A 19760-nucleotide genomic window follows, 5' to 3' on the forward strand; every position below is an offset into this window, starting at 1 on the left:
AAACTGAAAGTAAAAAAATTTTTTAACTTATTGGCATATCATCAGAAAAGTATTTTTGACTCGAAAAAGTTATAACATGAATAACTTGCCAGAAATAACCGAGATATTTGTGTTTCAATCTTTAAGGGGAGGTTTTCATTGCGGCGACGAAACAAAGCCGAACATTTTACATTCTTTTGCAAGGAACTGTTATGACATATCAATCTATTTTTTTTATAAATAAAGATACATCCTTAAGCTTTTAAAAAATATTCTTTATTTTCAAAAATTTTTTAAACGTCGGCCAATATGGCGATTTTAAAAAACAATGTTTTTTTTAAAGTGAAACGGTAGGCACTCGCACTCATCAATTTTGAACGTAGAACAAAAAACCAAAATTTTTTATGAAGCTGACATCCTAAAGAATAGACTATACCTATCAAATGGCCAAAAAGTTGTATAAATGACAAAATGGCTGACACTTTTTTAAAAACGTGCGATTTTTGCACTATTTTTTCATGTCTAACCCCTTGTAAAAAAGGTTTATTGTTAAAAATTATACCATATTATAGGTATAACCCCAGCAGAATTTAGTTATCTTTCATTTACCGAAAACTGGAAGTTAATTGGTTGGATAGTTCAGACGCTAGGATGCCCACCAGTTTGAAAAATCTTTTTTCGAGAAAAACGCGTTTAATGTTTTGGAATCATTTTTAGATGATATATTTATATTCTTGGTTCGATCTGCGCAAATCATGGGTATCTATAGGTTTTTGAGATCGCTGATCACGATTCGTAGTAAGTCATCTGTTGATAAAAATGTCGATAGCAATTTTAATTAAATATGCATTAAAGCGATTAGGGACCACGCAATCATCATGCTACCTCAGCGCTCAGGACACCGGTAAGTTCAAGATCCTGTAGAAACGAAAATATTTTCCGGATTTCAAAATCACTTCATTTACTTATTCTACACATATGTAGCTTTCAAAAAATACAATAAAAAAATCGATTTTTTGAACTCCCGCAATGAGAAGCTCCCCTTAATTTTGTTTGTCCCAAAATGATGTTTTTGGCATTCTAAAGTTCGAAATTTTGTAACTCCGTGGTTTTTTTCACTTAGAGGGTTCTAAGACTTCTTAAAATTTCTCAAATTTTGCCAAGAATACTTTTGTGTATATAAGTCCCTTTTCATGAGGACGTCGACAAATAATTTTAAAGTTACGAAGTAATTTTTAACTCTTTAGATCAAATAATTTAAAAGATAAAAGATAGATTTTTTCTAGAAAATCTCAATTTTTTCAATATGACTAAATTAAATTCAATTCTAATCAGATTCAGTATATTTTTTTTTTAATTAACACAAAAAAGTACATATATGTATACGAACTTTGAGGTTTCTGATTCAAAAAGTTTTAAAATTAAAGAGTTTAAGGAGCATAAATAGTATTTTGTGTTTATATTTGCATGGGTTTAAAAAGCGTCGGAGCTTGCGAAACTGTTACGCGGTCTACGGCCGTGTTGCGTTTATACATGGCGGCAGGGCAAAAAAAGTTGTAGACGGGATAGGGATTTCAATATTTCTTATAGGTTTATTTTTAGATTTTGCTAGTGATTCTTCTACTATTTCTACCTCTCTCATCATTTTAAATGCTTTAGCATAAGGATTAATTTCTCTTAATAATTTATCTATTTCTTCCATTAATGATGATAAACATTTCTCATTACATTTATTTTTTAATCGTTCAAGCACTGCATCATTGGTATCAAGAATGTACAACTGTCCATATTTTCGGTTTTCATTATCATCAGGATGAAGAGCATATGTATTATGATATACTTGTCCGTGAACACGAAAAACATAAGGACCATATCCTTTAGGAATTTCTAATTTAGCTCCCATGCTAGCAAAAGCAAACGAATTATTATAACGACGAATATTTTATTTATAATTTTTTCCTTCAACACTTGAATCTAGTAACAAACTTTTTAAATAAAGGGGATAAGGATTTAAATCTTTTAATTTTACTTTACCCTTATGACAGCAACTTCGAAATAATTTATTTGGCGGCCTTTCACACAAAAAATGTAACGCACTACAAAACTTACATTTTACATTCATCAAACCTAAATAATTCTGTAGAACTTCACTTTCATCAAAATCTTCAAAAGACATAATTGCAACTCCTGCACTTTTTTTATTCCGATTATCCTTTTTACATGCCAAATTCTTTTCTTTGCGTTTCTTCTTTTCATCTTCACTTTCCATAGATAATTGTACCTTCTTACATGCCAAATTCTTTTCATTGCGTTTTTTCTTTTCATCTTCACTTTCAATAGATAATTTTGCCTTCTTACATGCCAAATTATTTTCTTTGCGTATTTTCTTTTCATCTTCACTTTCCATAAATAATTTTGCCCTCTTACGTGCCAAATTATTTTCATTGCGTTTCTTCTTTTCATCTTCACTTTCCATAAATAATTTTGCCCTCTTACATGCCAAATTATTTTCTTTGCGTATTTTCTTTTCATTCTCAGATTCTGTAGATAATTTCTTTTTTTTGCAAGTCAAATTTCTTTTTTGACGCTCTATCTTTTGTATTTCTGTTTCTGTTTCATTACGCATACGTTTTCTCAGTCTATCCTTCTCTTGTCCAATTATTTTCTTTTCATTCGTGACTTCGCGCCTTGCTTTCTGTTTTCTTTCTTTTTCTTTTATTGCTAGAAGTCTCTTTTTATCGTTTTCTTTATTTAGGGATTGGTTCATTTCTGAATATTGTAGTGTTAAAGCTTTTTTAACATTTTTATTAGTTGCACAAAGTCTTTTTATTTCACTTTCATTATTCAGAGAATGCTTTATTTCGAAATCATTAGATGACATAACTTTGTCGACATTATCACTGAAAAGGGTTGTTAAAACATAAAAAGGATTTTGTTTACCATTTTTAAGTTCGTCAGATCGATTAATGAAAAGACTATTCCAATCATTTTCTACTATCGAATTCCTCATTTTAGACACTTTATCTGCCGGGAAATGATTTAGCCTATTATTTTCAAACATTGATTTTAAATGCTTTCTCATTATATCATTATCAGTTTTATAATTCACGCTGCTTGGCATTACATTAAAAAATACAGAGGTTGCAAATGCTATTGCATATACTCCACACTCAACACTTCCAAACGGTTGTTGATCAACAGCTACAAAAACTACTGTTGGTTTAAAAGGAAACAATCTAATTAAATAATCTAATTGATGCACATTTAAACAACCTGCATTAAGACTATCAAAAACATAAAGCCTTACTCCATCGTAATAGACACAAATCCAATGACCTGAATTGATACTACCGCTAAAAAGTATTTGAATATGTTTATCGCCTTCTTTAATTGGAACAATTAAATCAAGTATTTGTAAATACAAAGTACTTTGCATATTAAAAAAAGAATTTGAATCTTTTTTCAATAAATCTTCAAATTTATACATATGCATGTCATTTAACAATTCATTTCTATTTTCAATAATTTTTTAATCCTTATTACTTAAAACAACATACCCTTTTATGTTGGCCATTGTAGAATTCATCGAATTTTATTTTATTTAATTTTATTATTCAAAATTTCAAGTTCCCATATCCAAAATCAAAATATTGTCGAATTTTCAAAATCCAAACATATTTAATACTAAAGTTATCTAACATCAAAATACACAAATCTTTAGTATTATTATATTTCCAAAATTCAATATCCAAAATCCAATATCAAAAATCCAAATTCCAAAATCCAATTCAATATCCAAAATCCAAAATACAAATTCCAAAATCCAATTCAATATCCAATATCCAAAATCCAATTCAATATCCAAAATCCAAATTCCAATTCAATATCCAAAATCCAAAATTCTTCAATGTTAATATTATTTAAAAAAAATCAAAATATCTTCAACATCAAAGAAAAAAATAAAAAAAAATGGACTGAAATATTTTTTTTTTTAGTTTAGAAAATCAAAATCAAAAAGGCAAATATAATGTACGAAAGTTTTTAATTACTCATTGACAACTTTTAGAGAAATGATTTACCTGACAGAAATTTGTTAGTTTCAATTTCATCTCTCTTTCTCTTTCTCTCTTTCTCCCTCTTTAAACAAAACAGATTGCAGGTCAAGCGAACCCTCATTTCCAAAATAAAGATATATCGGCACCGTCTACTTTAATATTCTGTTTCTTACAAAATTATTGTTGTCCCACTTTCATATTTACATAGCTCATGGGAAAAAACCTCATCTTTCCAATGAAAATAAAATAAAAAAAAAATACCCGAAGGGGTGAAAATCGAAAAATAAGGGTTGAATTTGGAAAAAAGGGGTCAAAAAATATTTTTTTTTATTTTCGTATACATTTTTGAAAAGTACGTGAAAAATGCATTAAAATTTATTATAGATAAATTAAAATCCATTAACTTTTGTCATAGTTATACGGATTTGAAAATGACAATGTTACCCTTAACGTCAAAACTTCAACCCCCTCTACTTTTTACAAATATTTTTTTAATGAGTTTATATTTTAGGGATTTATTACTATCATATAGGACAACAATTTACCAAAGTATGAAGCCAATCCCAGAACATTGACTTTTTGGGCTGGGGCGATTGAAAAAAATCTCACATATACACTTGTATTAAAACCCCGGATTAATTACTACAAAAAACCAACCCTTGGACAATAGAACCTTTGTTAAATAATCAATGAGAATTAACTCTGAGGACCCAGGTAATAATTTCTTTTCTCCCATTTATTACATGGAAAAATACCCTTAGACAATAGAACCTTTGTTGATAAGGATTAACTCTGAGAACTTAGGTAATAATTTTTAAATTTTTTATTAAAATTTTCAGGGACTCTAATACAGGTATGCACACATATATATAGATATATATTTATTTTTATTTTCAAAACAAAAATGAAGAAAATTAAGATTTTAGACGAAGATATTCTTATGCCATTTTGAATTGTCTAGATAGAGAAACGCAATGTTAAACGAAGAAGTACTTATGTTATATTCCTTGGTGTCAGAAAGAAAGGTATGCGTTACATATTCAGTTTTAGACTTTCTTTATAGTTTTTTCACGTGATAAAGGGAGAAAGAAATTATTACCTGGGTCCTCAGAGTTATTAATTAATCCTCTTTAAAAGATTGCAGGTCAAGTGAACCCTCATTTGCAAAATCTCTCCATAACTTGTTCTTTTCTCTATCACCGAAAACCCAGCAGGGGTCCGGACGGAATGAATGAATGAATGAATGAATACCAAGATTATTATAGTTAATTTTATTATTTATTTTTAAATTATTTATTTTTGATTTTTCTTTTTTAATTAAAATTTAAAGCGCCACGAAAACCTAGATGTAGGCGCAATTGCGCCTAGTTCTTTTCCTATTTTTTTTTAATCTATGCCACCATGTCAAAGGTTGAACATTTTTGACGCGATATTTGTACCTCGGGAAGATATTTTAAAATGGTACATTGCCCAAAAAAATTCTTAAGTAAAAAAAAACCTCGAATATTTATGTTTTTTTATAAATAATTATCTGTAATTTGTTTAATTTTAAATTTACGGTTTTTTTAGATGCACCACTTGAAAGAGCAGTTCCTGGACCATAAGAAACGTATATTGCGAATTTTTTCTTAAAAAATTGCCAAACTTTAGTCAAAATTTTTGTACATTTGGTCCTTAAAGGGTTAAACAATGGTAAATCACACCAGGCTCCTGAGGTGAATAGGTTTTCCCAAAATGAATGCAAAATCCTGTCTGATCAATTTTGCTAGATAAACAACTGTAACCTAATTTGTAAATATTTTGATCATAAATGATTCAAACTTGTTTGTGAATTATAAAAAAGTTTTTTAATAAATGGTAAATTTATTTATTTAGAAAGAAAGAAATACAGGTTCCTAGGGATATTTAGCCCTCTATGGAACATTTATAATTAATAATAATTACCTATTATAGGGTCAGTTGGGGTAAATGGGGACAAAATCGCTATATTTCACATATTACGTAAGTTTCTTCCTTTAAAAGGTAATATTTGCTGGTATATATTTTTTTAAGTTGTTATTTACATTCCCAGGATTAATTTTTTGCAGCAGTATAAATTTAGATAAGCTTTAAACGCATGAAACTGACTGTCCCCATTTACCCCAAAATTTAGAAAATTTTATAAAATTTGGGGTAAATGGGGAAAGCATAGTTTCTAGGAAAGTTTTAAGAAAAAAGTTTCCTTAAGTATATTTCTGTATTAAGGGATGAAAAAACTTGAAAAAAATTTGCAGTAGATATATAATAGTTAAATCAATTGAAATTATTTTATTTTTTTTATTTCAGTATTTTGTCTTGCATTTGAAAAAAACAGACTTAAAAATCATACCAAATTTTTCTCTTATTCCTTATGGCTCCCATAACAGAAATTCACTTGAATTTTTGATGTTTGTTAATTTAGTTAATAATAGCAAGCAGTCCCCATTTACCCCAAACATTTGAAAACTCAGTGTAAATGGGGACATTATTTGTCATTATTAACCAAATTGATAAAAATAAAAATTCAAGTGAATTTCTGTTATGGAAGTCATAATGAATAAGTAAGAAAAAAATTTGGTATGATTTTTAAGTCTGTTTTCTTTGAAATGAGAGACAAAATACTGAAACAGTTTGACTTTGATTTTCAAGTTTTTATGCAATAACTTTTTTTATCTTGCTGCCAATTTGTCAAGATAAAAGCTTGGCAATACTCAAAACCCCTTGCAGGTGATCTGAGGTTAAAATATTGATGTTGAACTTAATTTTAAAACTGTAAATTATGCTCCAAAACCTCTTGTCCCAATTTACCCCTTGTCCCCATTTACCCCAGCAGACCCTACATGTGTTTATCTAATAATATTCTACGTGGCTAGTTGCAATTAAGTGCTTATAGGTATAATAGTATTTATAATACATATACACATATATACATACATGCGCACATATACATACACATGCATATACCCACATATACAAATTTTCTTTTTTAAACTTTATATATAACTTTAACAAGAAATATTCTTTAGTTTACACTATATCATAAATATTACCAGTATGTTATGTCAAATTTACAATCACTGTTTTTGAATAAGAAGTTGAAAAAACATTTTTTAAATATCCAAAACTTTGATGCATTTCTGATTTCTGTTGGTAATTTGTTCCATAATCTAGTGCCTTTAATTTTAAAAGGTTTTTGCATTCTACAAGTTCGATGTGTGGTACTTTAATACGACCTGTCTTTTTCAAAGTCTGTTATGACTAGATTCATCTAATTTGTTAAAATCAAAAAAATTGTATAAATATTGCTGAATTTTGTTGTTAAGAACAGAGTAAAGTAAGTTTCCCATAAAGTATTGTCTTCTAGATGTAACATTTAATAGGTCAGCTTTGTTTCTATACTGTGTGATATGCTCAGTCCGAGGTAGGTCATAAATAAATCGAATGCAAGCATTTAATGCTTTTTTAAGTTTTTGATTTATATCATCTGAAATATCATCATATGCCACACAGCAATAATCAAAACTAGACAGAATTAATGATTTAACCAATAGAGTACGAGTTGAGGTAGGAAGTGACTTTGTTGTTGTATAGTTGACGTAGTATTACATATGTTTTACTAGTTATTGTGTGTACATGTTCTTTAAATGACAATGTTCGTTCTAATATTAGTCCGAGATCTTTTACTGTTTACCTATAGGTTATCGGAGTTCCCTCGACAAGAATAGGTTTTATATATTTCAAGGCATCATTAGAAGGGTTGTTAGAAGCACAAATTATTATTGCTTGAGTTTTAGCAGCATTTAGTAACAAGCCGTTACTCTTTCCCCATTCCAGAACATAATTAACATCCATTTGAATATTTTCTATTAATTCAGGGAGTAGAGTAGAAGGTCCCGATATGTATAATTTAAAGTCATCGGCATATTTGTGATATTTGCAGTATTTTAACTCTTTCCCTAAATCTGTAATGAACTCAATTTTACCATTTTCTTAACCGAATACAATTATTAGTGATTAAAAATGATCAAAGCGCAGGATTAATGTTTGTTTAAACAAATTATTGTTGTTATAGGATGTTGATAAAATTAAATTTTTTTTATATCTATTAAACGAAATAAATTTTGGATTGTTGATTACAAAGCTGCTATTAAATCCTTATTCAGTAATTCCGATTATCCTCAATTAACGAGTTTCTTACGAATACGGTCAAACAAATATGAATCCTATGCTTTGATTATAATTTTTAATCACTAATAATGGTAGTCGGTTACGAAACTTGAAAAATTGAGTGAAAACTCCAAGTTAATAAGAAGTTTATGTGTAAAAGATTAGTAAATAACAATAATAACTTGTATAAAAAAATTTTATTGTTAATTTTTGACAATTACTTTCTACTGATTGTATAGTATAGTCAACATGTAAGTTGTAATATTCAGAAAAAATTTCAATTTTATAGCTTTATTTTAAAAAAATAAATAACAATAATTTGTTTAAATCATTTTTTTATTAACTTTCTTTTTTTAAATAATTTTTTCTCAGTAGAGAAGAATGAGGCAAGGATAGTTAGTTGCTGTTATGCTTAGACGGCTTGTTCAAAAATCGCGTCATTCGTGGTATATTTGTGTCTTAACACCTATAGATGACAGTAAAAGTTGGAAATCAATCTGCCACCATTTGCGAGGTCAGTAGTTTTTTTTGTAAAAAGTCTGTTTTGCTAAAATGTCAACGCAGTGTTTATCATATTGTTTTTTATATTAGTGCTTCCTAATATTTATTTACGTAAGTGTTTTCTGGAGTGGAATTTTCCGCTGAACATGAATATCGTATTTATTTTCAAATTAATTCACGGTGTGGTCGCTAGATTCGAAAACGTCTTACCAAACTATTCTTGCCCCATCCTCCCCCAAAAATATAACCTACTCAAAAAATGGCGATAAAATCATTTCAATCTCTTTTAAACATGTATTTTACCTTCTTTTGCATTTATGGAATTTTTGCTGCTTTGTGAAAAAAGGTAAATTTAATTTTATTAAATAATTATTTGAACTTTATAGTTTGAATACTTCTGAAGAGAAATATCCTTGGCTGATTAAGAAATATTAAATTTCAAAGAAATTGTTGCAATTTTACAAAAAAGCAGCTCTTCCCCATACAAAACACATGGAAAACTTCAAGGGATTTTTTCCATTTGGAACAATTCTAAGAGGCGCAAGAAAATTCTAAAAAATTAATTTTCTTGGGTATTTTCGACCACCCTGGTGTATATAGTTTTTTATAGACCAGTGATAGTAAGGGCCATGTCTATAGAATCTTAGGAGAAAAAATATTAACGTTAAACATCTCTGTCTTAAAGTTAGTAGATTAAGCAGAATGTCAGTAGTGTAACCAAAGGTATACGTTAAACATCTCTGTCTTGAACTTAGTAGAATAAGCAGAATGTCAGTAGTCTAACCATAATTACACAGGTACATAAAAATACTTTTTGTCCTGGACACTACATTTGTCTATTTCAAAGTATTTTTTGCGCAGAATCTGAAACCAAAATCAGAATTGACAAATTTAAATAGGTAACAATTTATTTGAGGCAAAAGTAAAAGAAAGTAATAAAATTTGGCTGTCTGTTACTTGTCTTGGGTTCTGTAAGCGTAGCTACTTAAGAAGTTGACACAATCAATTGAAGAATGAACATCTTTATTCATACATTTATTATGATTTCTAATTAACATTAAATCACAATATTTTTATTATTTTATTAATACAAAACAAAGGGCTATTTGACTGATTATTTAACAAAATTCTTGCGACTTACTCGTGGTGACTATCACTCTTCTTATTCCTAGATGTTTTTTTTAAAAAAATGAACAATCAACGCACTTGGTTCTCAACACAATTCTTACGATAATTAAACAAAATTAGAACAAAACTTTATTTTCCCACGCAATGTTTAAACGCTTTAAGTTCTCTCAAAATACAACCTTCTATCAGTCACTGACCCTCGGCCTTTTTCCGAATTTTCCTATTCCGTACACAAATTTGATAAAACTAATACTATAATTTTGTTTGAGGAATGCTTCACGTTCTTTCCTCGGGAAAGGATGCAAACACGACCGTCTCTTCCCGGATAGGTTTTTGTTACTTTGCCAATCGGCCAGGTGTTTCAGGGTATTGTTAAATCTGTGATCAGGACTATGTCTCCTACAGTTAGATTTCGTACATCGTGTTTCCAACGTTTTCTCACAACCAATTCCAGTATATATATTCTTTCAAGCATATCTTCCCCAGAACATGTCAGCTAGTTTTTGCGCTATTCGCCATAGTTTTTTGCAGCAAAGATCTTCGGGTTTGAATTGTCCCCAAGTTATCGAAACAGAAGATGATCCCAACAACCAGTGGTTCGGGATAAGTGCTTCTGGATCGCGTGGGTCAAGTAATACGTTCGTGAGCGGTCTACTATTCTTTAAAATCCAATAAACTTGTCTCAGTTCGATCACTACTGTTTCAACATTTCCATGTTGTGATAATATTGAATTAGCAATCGCGTAAGGTAATGTTTTCCATCCTATACCGTAGGACACTTCACTGATTTAAGTGTATTTCCAACGAGAAATTTATTCTCCATTGATTTTTAGTATTCCGTCTTGCTAAAATTTAATATATTTTGGGTCTCAAACATATTTGTCTCCTTTATCATCCCTAAAAACTCTTTTTTGATTTCAGTAATTGGTTCGGCATAATAATCTCATTCTACTGTTGTAGGCCATTTGTCTTTCTCCAATCAGAGAAAACTGGGTCCGTACAACCATTTGTGCATGATCTTATTTACACCCGACTTATCTCTCGTAGCGTTATCGACTGGATTTTCTTTACTAGATACCCATTTCCATTCTTCGGCGTTGGTTAGTTCATCAATCACTCCCAAACGATGTGCAACGAAGAATTGTTACTTTTGGGGGCCTGCGTGGATACAGGCTAAAACAGTTCGAGAATGTATGCTTTATCGTTGGATTCTATAAATACATGGAGTTCAACGTTAATTAGTTATCCATAATTTCTAAGAAATGCCCTAGGAATTCGATGATTCTCCATTTGATTAAAATTCCTCACCCAACCTTTCCAATGAATAGAATCCGAATCTTTCAATTGTTCGTCCCAAGTTATACCGATTCGCCATAAATTTTTAAGTAATATTTCACTACGTACTACGAATTGTAGTATTATTCCTAAAGGATCTCTAATTTTTGATTTCAAAACCAGCCTCGTTTTGTATTGCTGCTACGTCCCTTACGCATTCTGCAATTTCTTCTAAAGTATTAAAGCTATCAAGATAAACATCAACATAGTGGTTCTTTAAAATAGCATCAACTGCAATTGGGCACACTGATTGGTATTGCATTGCGTTTTTACGTATTATATATTGCGCAGTATATGTGGATAATGCGCTCCCAAAAAGCAGCCAGGTCATTGCGTATGTATTTGATTCGTTTTTGCGATCCATTCCACGTTAGAGAAATTTTTGAACATTACGAATAGCGCTTTTCGCTATTTAGGGTCAAAAACTTACATATTTTCAGTGAAATTTGTTCTAAATGATGTCCAAAATAAAATAGTGTTAACAGTTTCTTGAAAACTTAAACTGCAAGATCGTAATTTCGAAGAGAATATAACCATAACCCCACTGGAGAAGACCATTGACATAGAATTTATGTCAATTTCCTATAAGACTTTATCTACGTAGCAAACCAGTACGACACGAAGGTGGAAACAATTCTCTAATTTCATGTTTGCCAACTGTTACTTTACAATTAAATAATTTACAAAAAACTATTTGATTAAACACTTTGATTATTTGAATAAATTTACTTCGAATTCATAATTTTTAACTTCATACTTTCCGCTTCAAAAAGTACTCATAATATAATTTCTGTCTTTAAATTTTACCAGCGAAAAAAATGTGCTAACCTAAATATGTGAAACTGATGTTACATCCCGAGCGAAAGGCGAGGTTGAATTTAATTTTCATTAATAAAATCAATTCTAAAATTTTGGAGGAATGGTAGGCTTATTAAGTCAAGTTGGTAAATCTTGACCATTTATTTTTATGTGAGAACGTTTGTTCCTATCGACCCTACGGGGGTCGTCTTTTAATTTATTTTACTATTAAATAATTGCCTTGACACTTATAGTTGTTAAAATTTAAATATGAATTTAGGTATATGAGAATCTCAATGAAGAATTTTATTGATATAAATGTTGTATAATTTATTAATATAAATGAATGAAATCAAACTGTTACAATAATGTTTGATGTTAAAAGATGTTGTTACAAAGAACTGTGAATTTTAAATTGTTGAACTTATAATTACCTCTGTTCAGAAGGCAGAAACAATTATAGATTGACAAGTTGGTACTTGTCCTTGACGCTGTGAGTTTTTACAACTCCTGAAAAGGAACAATTGGGACTTCCTCACAGTTTTTAGTTCGTAAACTCCGAAATTCACACACATCACGTTTGCAAAATCGTTAAATTGACACTAATACGATGATAATTTCACATTATGAAACGAACTATGAAATGATTCCGGAGCAAATGACAAATGACAATGCATTTGCATGGGTTTTTATACTAGAAAATCATCCTCAGTGGGAGTAAATAAGTTCAAAGACCACCCCATCTCCAAGCTTGATTCTTAGACCTTTCATAGAATTAAGACAATTTTCAGAACTTAGATGGACACCTGCATCCTGTATTGCATAGCGCAAGTATTGCTATTATATCGTCTACAAGCATCGTTCAATAGTATAATGCTAGAAAACTGTGCTTGCGCCTCGCTAAACGCTTACATGAGTCATAAGTCTATTCGTTGCTAGAGAGTTTTGTGCGTAGTAGCGTCAAATGGCATAGGTGTGATTTCTAGGAATTGAACATTGCATAGAATTTTATACTTTATGCAGGTGCAAAAACAATTCCTAAGAATTATCTAAAAAATTGCGTGGAAATCATATTAGGAAAGTTTTTATATTGAGCATTATTCATAGTTTTGAATAATAGCATTTTGTATGCTTAAAATATTGAAAATATGAGGTTTGTTATTTTAATAATAATAGGTAATTGAATTTTGAACAATGTTGCGAAAAGAAATAATTAATTTTGAAGAATTAGGAAGAAAGCAAGTATAGATAGTTTTCGCTCTTGTTCAACAAACACACGCGATACCTCAGCATAGCCCTTTTGTAGCGGGAGGTCACCTTCGATGATGCATCTACGCGCTATATCTATACTCACTTATCCATGCCTGTACGCACTATATCTATATACATCTTTCGCTCGCATCGAGTAATAGCATGCAGGCAGAGATATGCGTATATATAGATATAGACACATGTAATGATATATATGGGACGTTTCACGTCAACCGGCCCAGAGCTCCATCCGAAATTCTAATCAACGAAAATCAACTTATTATGGCTCAAAATAATCGTCAGCTCATACTGCTTCGAATAAAAAGTGGCGAATTAAAAAATTCAAAATGGCGTCCTTACTGTACCATGTTTTGCAATTTTTTTTACTAACTCAGCTAACAAATGTATTAATTACCTTGAGAAAATAATTGCAACTTGTTGGATAATGGGTCACTCTTATGTTTTTGGGGTCGCTGATTACGAATCTAAAGTCATATTTAAAAAATTTTAAAAATTTAAAATGGCGGATCCAATATGTCGACCAAATTTTTTTAAAAATAATCAGATTTGCTTGAAACTTGTTACTCGGGGGTTTTTGGAGTCACTCATTACGAATCTACAGTCAGATTTTAAAAATGTTCAAAATTCAAAATGGTGGATCCAATATGGCGACCAAAATTTTTTTAAAAATTATCAGATTTGCTTGAAACTTGTTACTTGGGGATTTTTGGGGTCGGTGATTACTAATCTTAGGTCTAACTTTTAAAAATCAGGTCACAGAAAAATCAGAAAAATTGGATGGATTCGCTCAAACCTTGTTATTTGGTTTTGAGCTAGTCTACACTCGAGCCCTACTTAAGAGGACCAATTTAAGCGGACTCGTTTATTGTTCGCTTCTTATTTTTTGGGAATTTTCGTAGTCCGCTTGAGCGGACGACGCACCAGAACAGTTCGCTTAATAAGCGCTCGAGTGTATGTGGATCACTTTTTTACAATTTAAGCACAACTGAAACTTTCAAATATTCTCAAATTGAATTTCAAAAACTGTCCTTAACTCTAAAAACCTTAACCTAAAAAATCAGCCTCATTACATTTAAGTTTATAAATGCAAACAAATTTTACAATTTCATCCACCATATTGGCTCCACCATTTTGAATTGTTAACAACTTTTACATCTGAATCGTGATCTGTGACCTGATTTTTAAAAGTTGACGTAAGATTCGTGATCATCGACTCCAAAAATCCCCGAGTAATAAGTTTCAAGCAAATCTGATAATTTTTTAACAATTTTGGTCGCCATATTGGATCCACCATTTTGAATTTTGAACATTTTTAAAATCTGACTTTAGATTCGTAATGAGCGACTCCAAAAACCCCCGAGTAGCAAGTTTCAAGCGAATCTGATCAATTTTTAATAAAAATGTCCGCCATATTGGATCAGCCATCTTGAATTTTGAAAATTTTTAAAATCTGACTTCAGATTCGTAATCAGCGACTCCAAAAACATAAGAGTGACCCATTATCCAACAAGTTGCAATTATTTTCTCAAGGTAATTAATACATTTGTTTGCTGAGTTAGTAAAAAAATTTGCAAAACATGGTACAGTAAGGACGCCATTTTGAATTTTTTAATTCGCCACTTTTTATTCGAAGCAGTATGAGCTGACGATTATTTTGAGCCGTAATAAGTTGATTTTCGTTGATTAGAATTTTGGATAGAGCTCTGGGCCGGTTGACGTGAAACGTCCCATATGAGTCAATGCTTCAATATAATATTAGAAATAATTATAATTTAAGATTATCAATTTTGAAAATATTAAGAATAAAGATTTTTTTACTATTATTTTTACTACTTATTATATGTCTCACATTTGACATTTTATATAATATAGAGCTATCTAAGGCGCTGATCACCATCTCAACTCTTTGACTATCTGAATCTGAATTTTGGATATTATTGATACAAGATAATTTTAATGGACTATATGGATCTCTAACGCCGATGGATCATACAGTTTCTGCATTTACTCATGTCATTGTCGATCCTTCATCCATAAAACTTTAAACTATAACATTTTTTGTTGGACCATATAACCGAACTGGAAGTAACTTGAGTAGAACGTATTCATTTTCGTTTAGTCATGATTCTTGTTATTCGTCTTTGGCTGATCGAGGTTTCCGACTGTTTGTCCTTTGTGGTTTTGGTGAAGAACTCCTAGATTCTCTTGCTTGAGAGCGATGTAATGACGAGTGATGATTTCGTTTACAACCATTGTTTTCACAAAGTTTATGCGTGGATTCACTGCAAAAAGAAGTATCTTATTACAAGATACATTGGAAGCAAGTTACCAAAAGTATCTTCCTATCCATCTTATATCTTAAGAAACTAATGCATTTTAAGTTGTTTTAGATAACTTAGAAGCAAGTTATAAAAAACATCTTAAAAAGGCGACCAAAACATCTTAAAATAAGATAATTCTTTTTGCAGTGTTGATTGCATTAGTGAGCTAAATCTTCAAGGCATTTAAAACACAATTTGTTAGCTCTTACCCATCCCCATCTGTCTGACACGGATAATTCTGAATAACGCTCACAATTTGTGACAACATGAGAATCTTTATCGCAATAAACACAATGTTCACCTTTTTAGGGTTCCGTACCCGAAGGGGGACCCTATTAATGAGACTAGTGAAACAAGGCATGTACCCCCCCCTAGCGGCCACACGAATTTATCTAGAGGGCTGAAATTTGGTAAACATATGTATTTTGGCGTGTAGATTACAGGAAAAATATAGCGAATCTCATAGGAATTGATTATCATAGCGTCGTCAAGGAAAAGCCATGAATTTTTAAAAAAAATCCCTAAAAATGACTATGTACCCCCTCTGGTGGCCACATTTTTTCACATAGAGAGCTCAAATTTAGTACACTTATGTATTTTTACGTGAAAATTAAAGGAAAAATACCTATAGCGAACATGATTCGGATCGATTTACTTAGCGTTGTCAAGGAAAAATAAAAAATTTTGAAAAAAGCGTTTAATCCTCCTAGCGCACACACTATTTGACCAAGACAGTTCATATTTGGTATACATGCGTATTTTTGTGTGTAGATTATCGGAAAAATATAGCGAGCACTATTGGAGTTGTTTATCATAGTGTTTTTAAGGAAAAACTGATAATTTTCGATAAAAATCATGAATTTTCCTCAAAAAACAAAGAAAATTTTATCTAAAGGGATTCAAATTTTTACATTTTTACGTATTTTTACGTGTAGATTACAAAAAAATATGGTGCGCACGATGGAAGTTGATTATCATAGCGTTTTCAAGGAAAACTGATAACTTTCAGTCTATGTGTCAATCTATGTATTTTCATGCTCACATTACAGGAAAAAGTAAGCGAAATTGGAATTTTTCTATCAGCCTTCACACTTTAATCGCCTCAAATTTTAGGTTTAAGGGTAGGGAATCCTCGGTTTTAATGCGAGTGTAACTCGCACTTGTCCGATTTTTTATTTTTGATAATGATTTATTATCCGTATCGTGATTTGATGCGTGAAAGGTTCCTTGCTGTGGAGCTGGTCTTTAAAATCATCAGCCGTCTTTATCTCTTTTTTTTGTGATGATGTGCATGTTGAATTGAACGTACCCGCCTGACATGCGATTTTTGCCTCAAAAAATAAAAAATTTGATAGGGTCACGAGGACTGGTTCGTCCGATTTCCTTTTTTCGTTTAAAAATCGATTATAATTATATATCATAGCATACGGTATTTTTTGAGTAATCTCCTTTACTAAATCATGACTGTGCAAGTACCCTATATGGTTAACGCAGCCTCTAAAGCGGCGACAAAATTTTTAACTCGCGTGGCTAATGTCACTAAATCTCCATTATTATCAAAATTTTTTGAGAGTGACCTTAATTTCTTGATGATACTCGTAGCTATGGCATTTGGGTTACCAAATCTTAATTCAAGAAGTTCTATTATTTGTTTTGAACTCCGGCTGGTTACTGTAAGAGATGGTACCACTACTCTGGCCTCCCCCTTCAAACTTTCATTTAAACGCATAAGATTTTCTTCTTCCGAAAATTCTCCCTTTTTTGTTGTTTGCTCGAAAGTACGTTTGCTATTCTAAGACATTCCCTTAAGAGGTTGTCAGAGTCTTATTTACAGCGACTCTTCACAATAACACAGGACCACAAAATTTTTTTTCGACTCAGTAAATAGGACTATACATTCCTAAATCATTCTTGGTCGCTGAAAAAGTAGCGTAATTTTTATCTTAAATGTAGATTAAGTCAATTTTAGGACTTAAAGTCATACACTCAAGGCTGAAATTCAGTAAAAATGGTTCTAACGTTAACGGTTTTAGTCAAAATTGAACTGAAAGTAAGTATTATTTTTTAGTGTGTAATCCATTGCCCGTTTTTCTATATCACAATTAGATTTTTTTAATAATAATTTTTTAAAAATTTAAACAAATTGTCTGAAATTTACGTAAAAAGACCCATTATTTACGTTTAACAAATCAGGACACAAATTTCTAGTATATTATGAAGAATTGTAAAGACGCATGAATTAAAAAAATTTCTAACTCTAATATCTTAGTCCAAAAATACCCTTAAAACATCCCTTAAGGTATTTCTCCGGCAAATCGATTTTCGCTAGAATTTTTTTAAATTCTGGGAAAATGTTCTTTTTTATGTACTTTATAAGTGGTAAAAAACCCAGTACCCCTTGCCATGCTAAAAACTGAGAAATCTGGGTTCAAAGTTGCACTACTTAACATAGGATTCCTAATCTGAACATGCAAAACTCACACATTTTATTGAATTATTTAAAAAGTTATTCATAGATTTTTTTTAGAAACAAGTATATTGTTTAATGAAATTAATAGAATAATATAAAAAAAGTTTTAGAAGGGGTATCCATGCTAATTTTTGAATTACAACGTTTTGAAGTAGAAAAGTTAGGTTATTTATTGATTTTTCAAGAGAGTCAAGTATATTAATCGCTTGAGAAAGAGAGAGAAAACACGACAGTGAAGTCAGCTGTTGATTAGTATAAACTTGTTGCAGGGAACTGAGCACCACTAGAGCCGGAGATATACCTTAAAGAAAAATATCTATTTATTTCTATGTGGTAAAATATAGCCCTAAAAAATTAGAAGGATATAGCTATGTATGTTGTATTTTAAATTACTAAAATTTTGATACAAAACCACCTCTATAAGTCACCCTGTATTGTAAATATCAACTCTTTGGATTAAATACTAACCTACATAATGTCAAGATTTCTTTCAAGTCTCGTTTTCAAAATGCAACATTGTTCCAGATGAAATTTGTATTTCTCCAAATAGATATAATCCAAAACTACCCCTAGATAACAACCCCTATGTAAGATATCAACACTCTTTTTGATCATCAGAATTATTTTAAGTTTACGCGCTATCACGAAGATCGTACATTATCCACTGTAATGATTTTAAATTGCCTATCAATTCTTTTAGAAGGGAAATTGATCTATAGTGTGAGTATGGAGTTAAACTAATGTATTAATTTTTAAGCAGAAATATAGATATTACGTTCTGATTTTTTTATTATATATAAAATGTTATTACTCATCTTTATTAATTTTTCTAGCTCGGTGGACAGAGATATGTAATGAGGGAAGGGAGACCTTACTGCTTACATTGTTTTGATGCTTCTTTTGCTGAATATTGTGACAGTTGTGGTGAGCCAATCGGAGTAGATCAAGGTCAAATGTCTCACGAGGGACAGCACTGGCACGCTACAGAGAGTTGCTTTTGTTGTGCTACTTGTCGAACGTCACTTTTAGGAAGACCATTTTTACCTCGACGTGGAGCAATTTACTGTAGTATTGCTTGCAGCAAAGGAGAACCACCAACAACACCGAGCGATTCATCTGCTGGTCCACCACCACCACCAACTTACCTGAGGTCAGTTACTTGAAATTTATTCTCGAACCTAGTCTTTTTTTATCTCATCTACCCCATTAATAATCCTCTAACTTGTGGGTTAGCATTTAATTTTAATGCGAGTCGAAATACAAATTACAAAATGAATTTGTTGGGGCACTCGCAGTTGTAGCGCCCAAAACTAGACATTTTTAATGAATTTCTTTTTGTAAACCATTAAGTGTTTTTAAAATATCGATTTATTAACTAAAAGTACATAATTTAAACTTGAATTTAAAAAAAAGTTAAAAATATTGAATAGTTCCAAAGTTTTGTCTCGTCAAAGTGACGTCCTTCTGAAAAACATGGTTTGCGGTGACCAACATTATGGAAATCTGGTTCGTCTGAAATCAAAAATTGAAACGGTTTTACATTTATTGAAAGATTATCTAGTCTTTAATCGAAGGATTTAAAAAAAATATTTTATAAAATGGCGACCTATCAAAGTTGAACGTTCGATTTTCTTTAAAAAAACGGTCGTTTTTCAACTGTAAAAAGAAAAGTTTTGCATAAAAAAATCAATCCTTCTATTAAAGACTAGATTATTA

The 19760-nt window shown here is 30.8% G+C and overlaps 1 protein-coding gene across 7 annotated transcripts in view; it reads left to right on the forward strand.

Annotated features, from left to right (window-relative positions):
- The window catches only part of LOC127291245 (protein prickle-like), a 131439-nt gene that overhangs the window by 89846 nt on the left and 21833 nt on the right, over positions 1–19760 (forward strand). For all 7 annotated transcript variants that reach the window (XM_051320243.1, XM_051320242.1, XM_051320244.1 and 4 more), the window contains one exon: positions 18878–19194. In XM_051320243.1, the coding sequence (XP_051176200.1) occupies positions 18878–19194 (317 nt within the window). The remainder of the gene's footprint in view (positions 1–18877; positions 19195–19760) is intronic.

Source organism: Leptopilina boulardi, unplaced genomic scaffold (assembly GCF_019393585.1).
Source record: "Leptopilina boulardi isolate dan_hultmark-lab unplaced genomic scaffold, ZJU_Lbou_2.1 LbouV2_13, whole genome shotgun sequence".
NCBI classification, from domain to species: Eukaryota; Metazoa; Arthropoda; class Insecta; order Hymenoptera; family Figitidae; genus Leptopilina; species Leptopilina boulardi.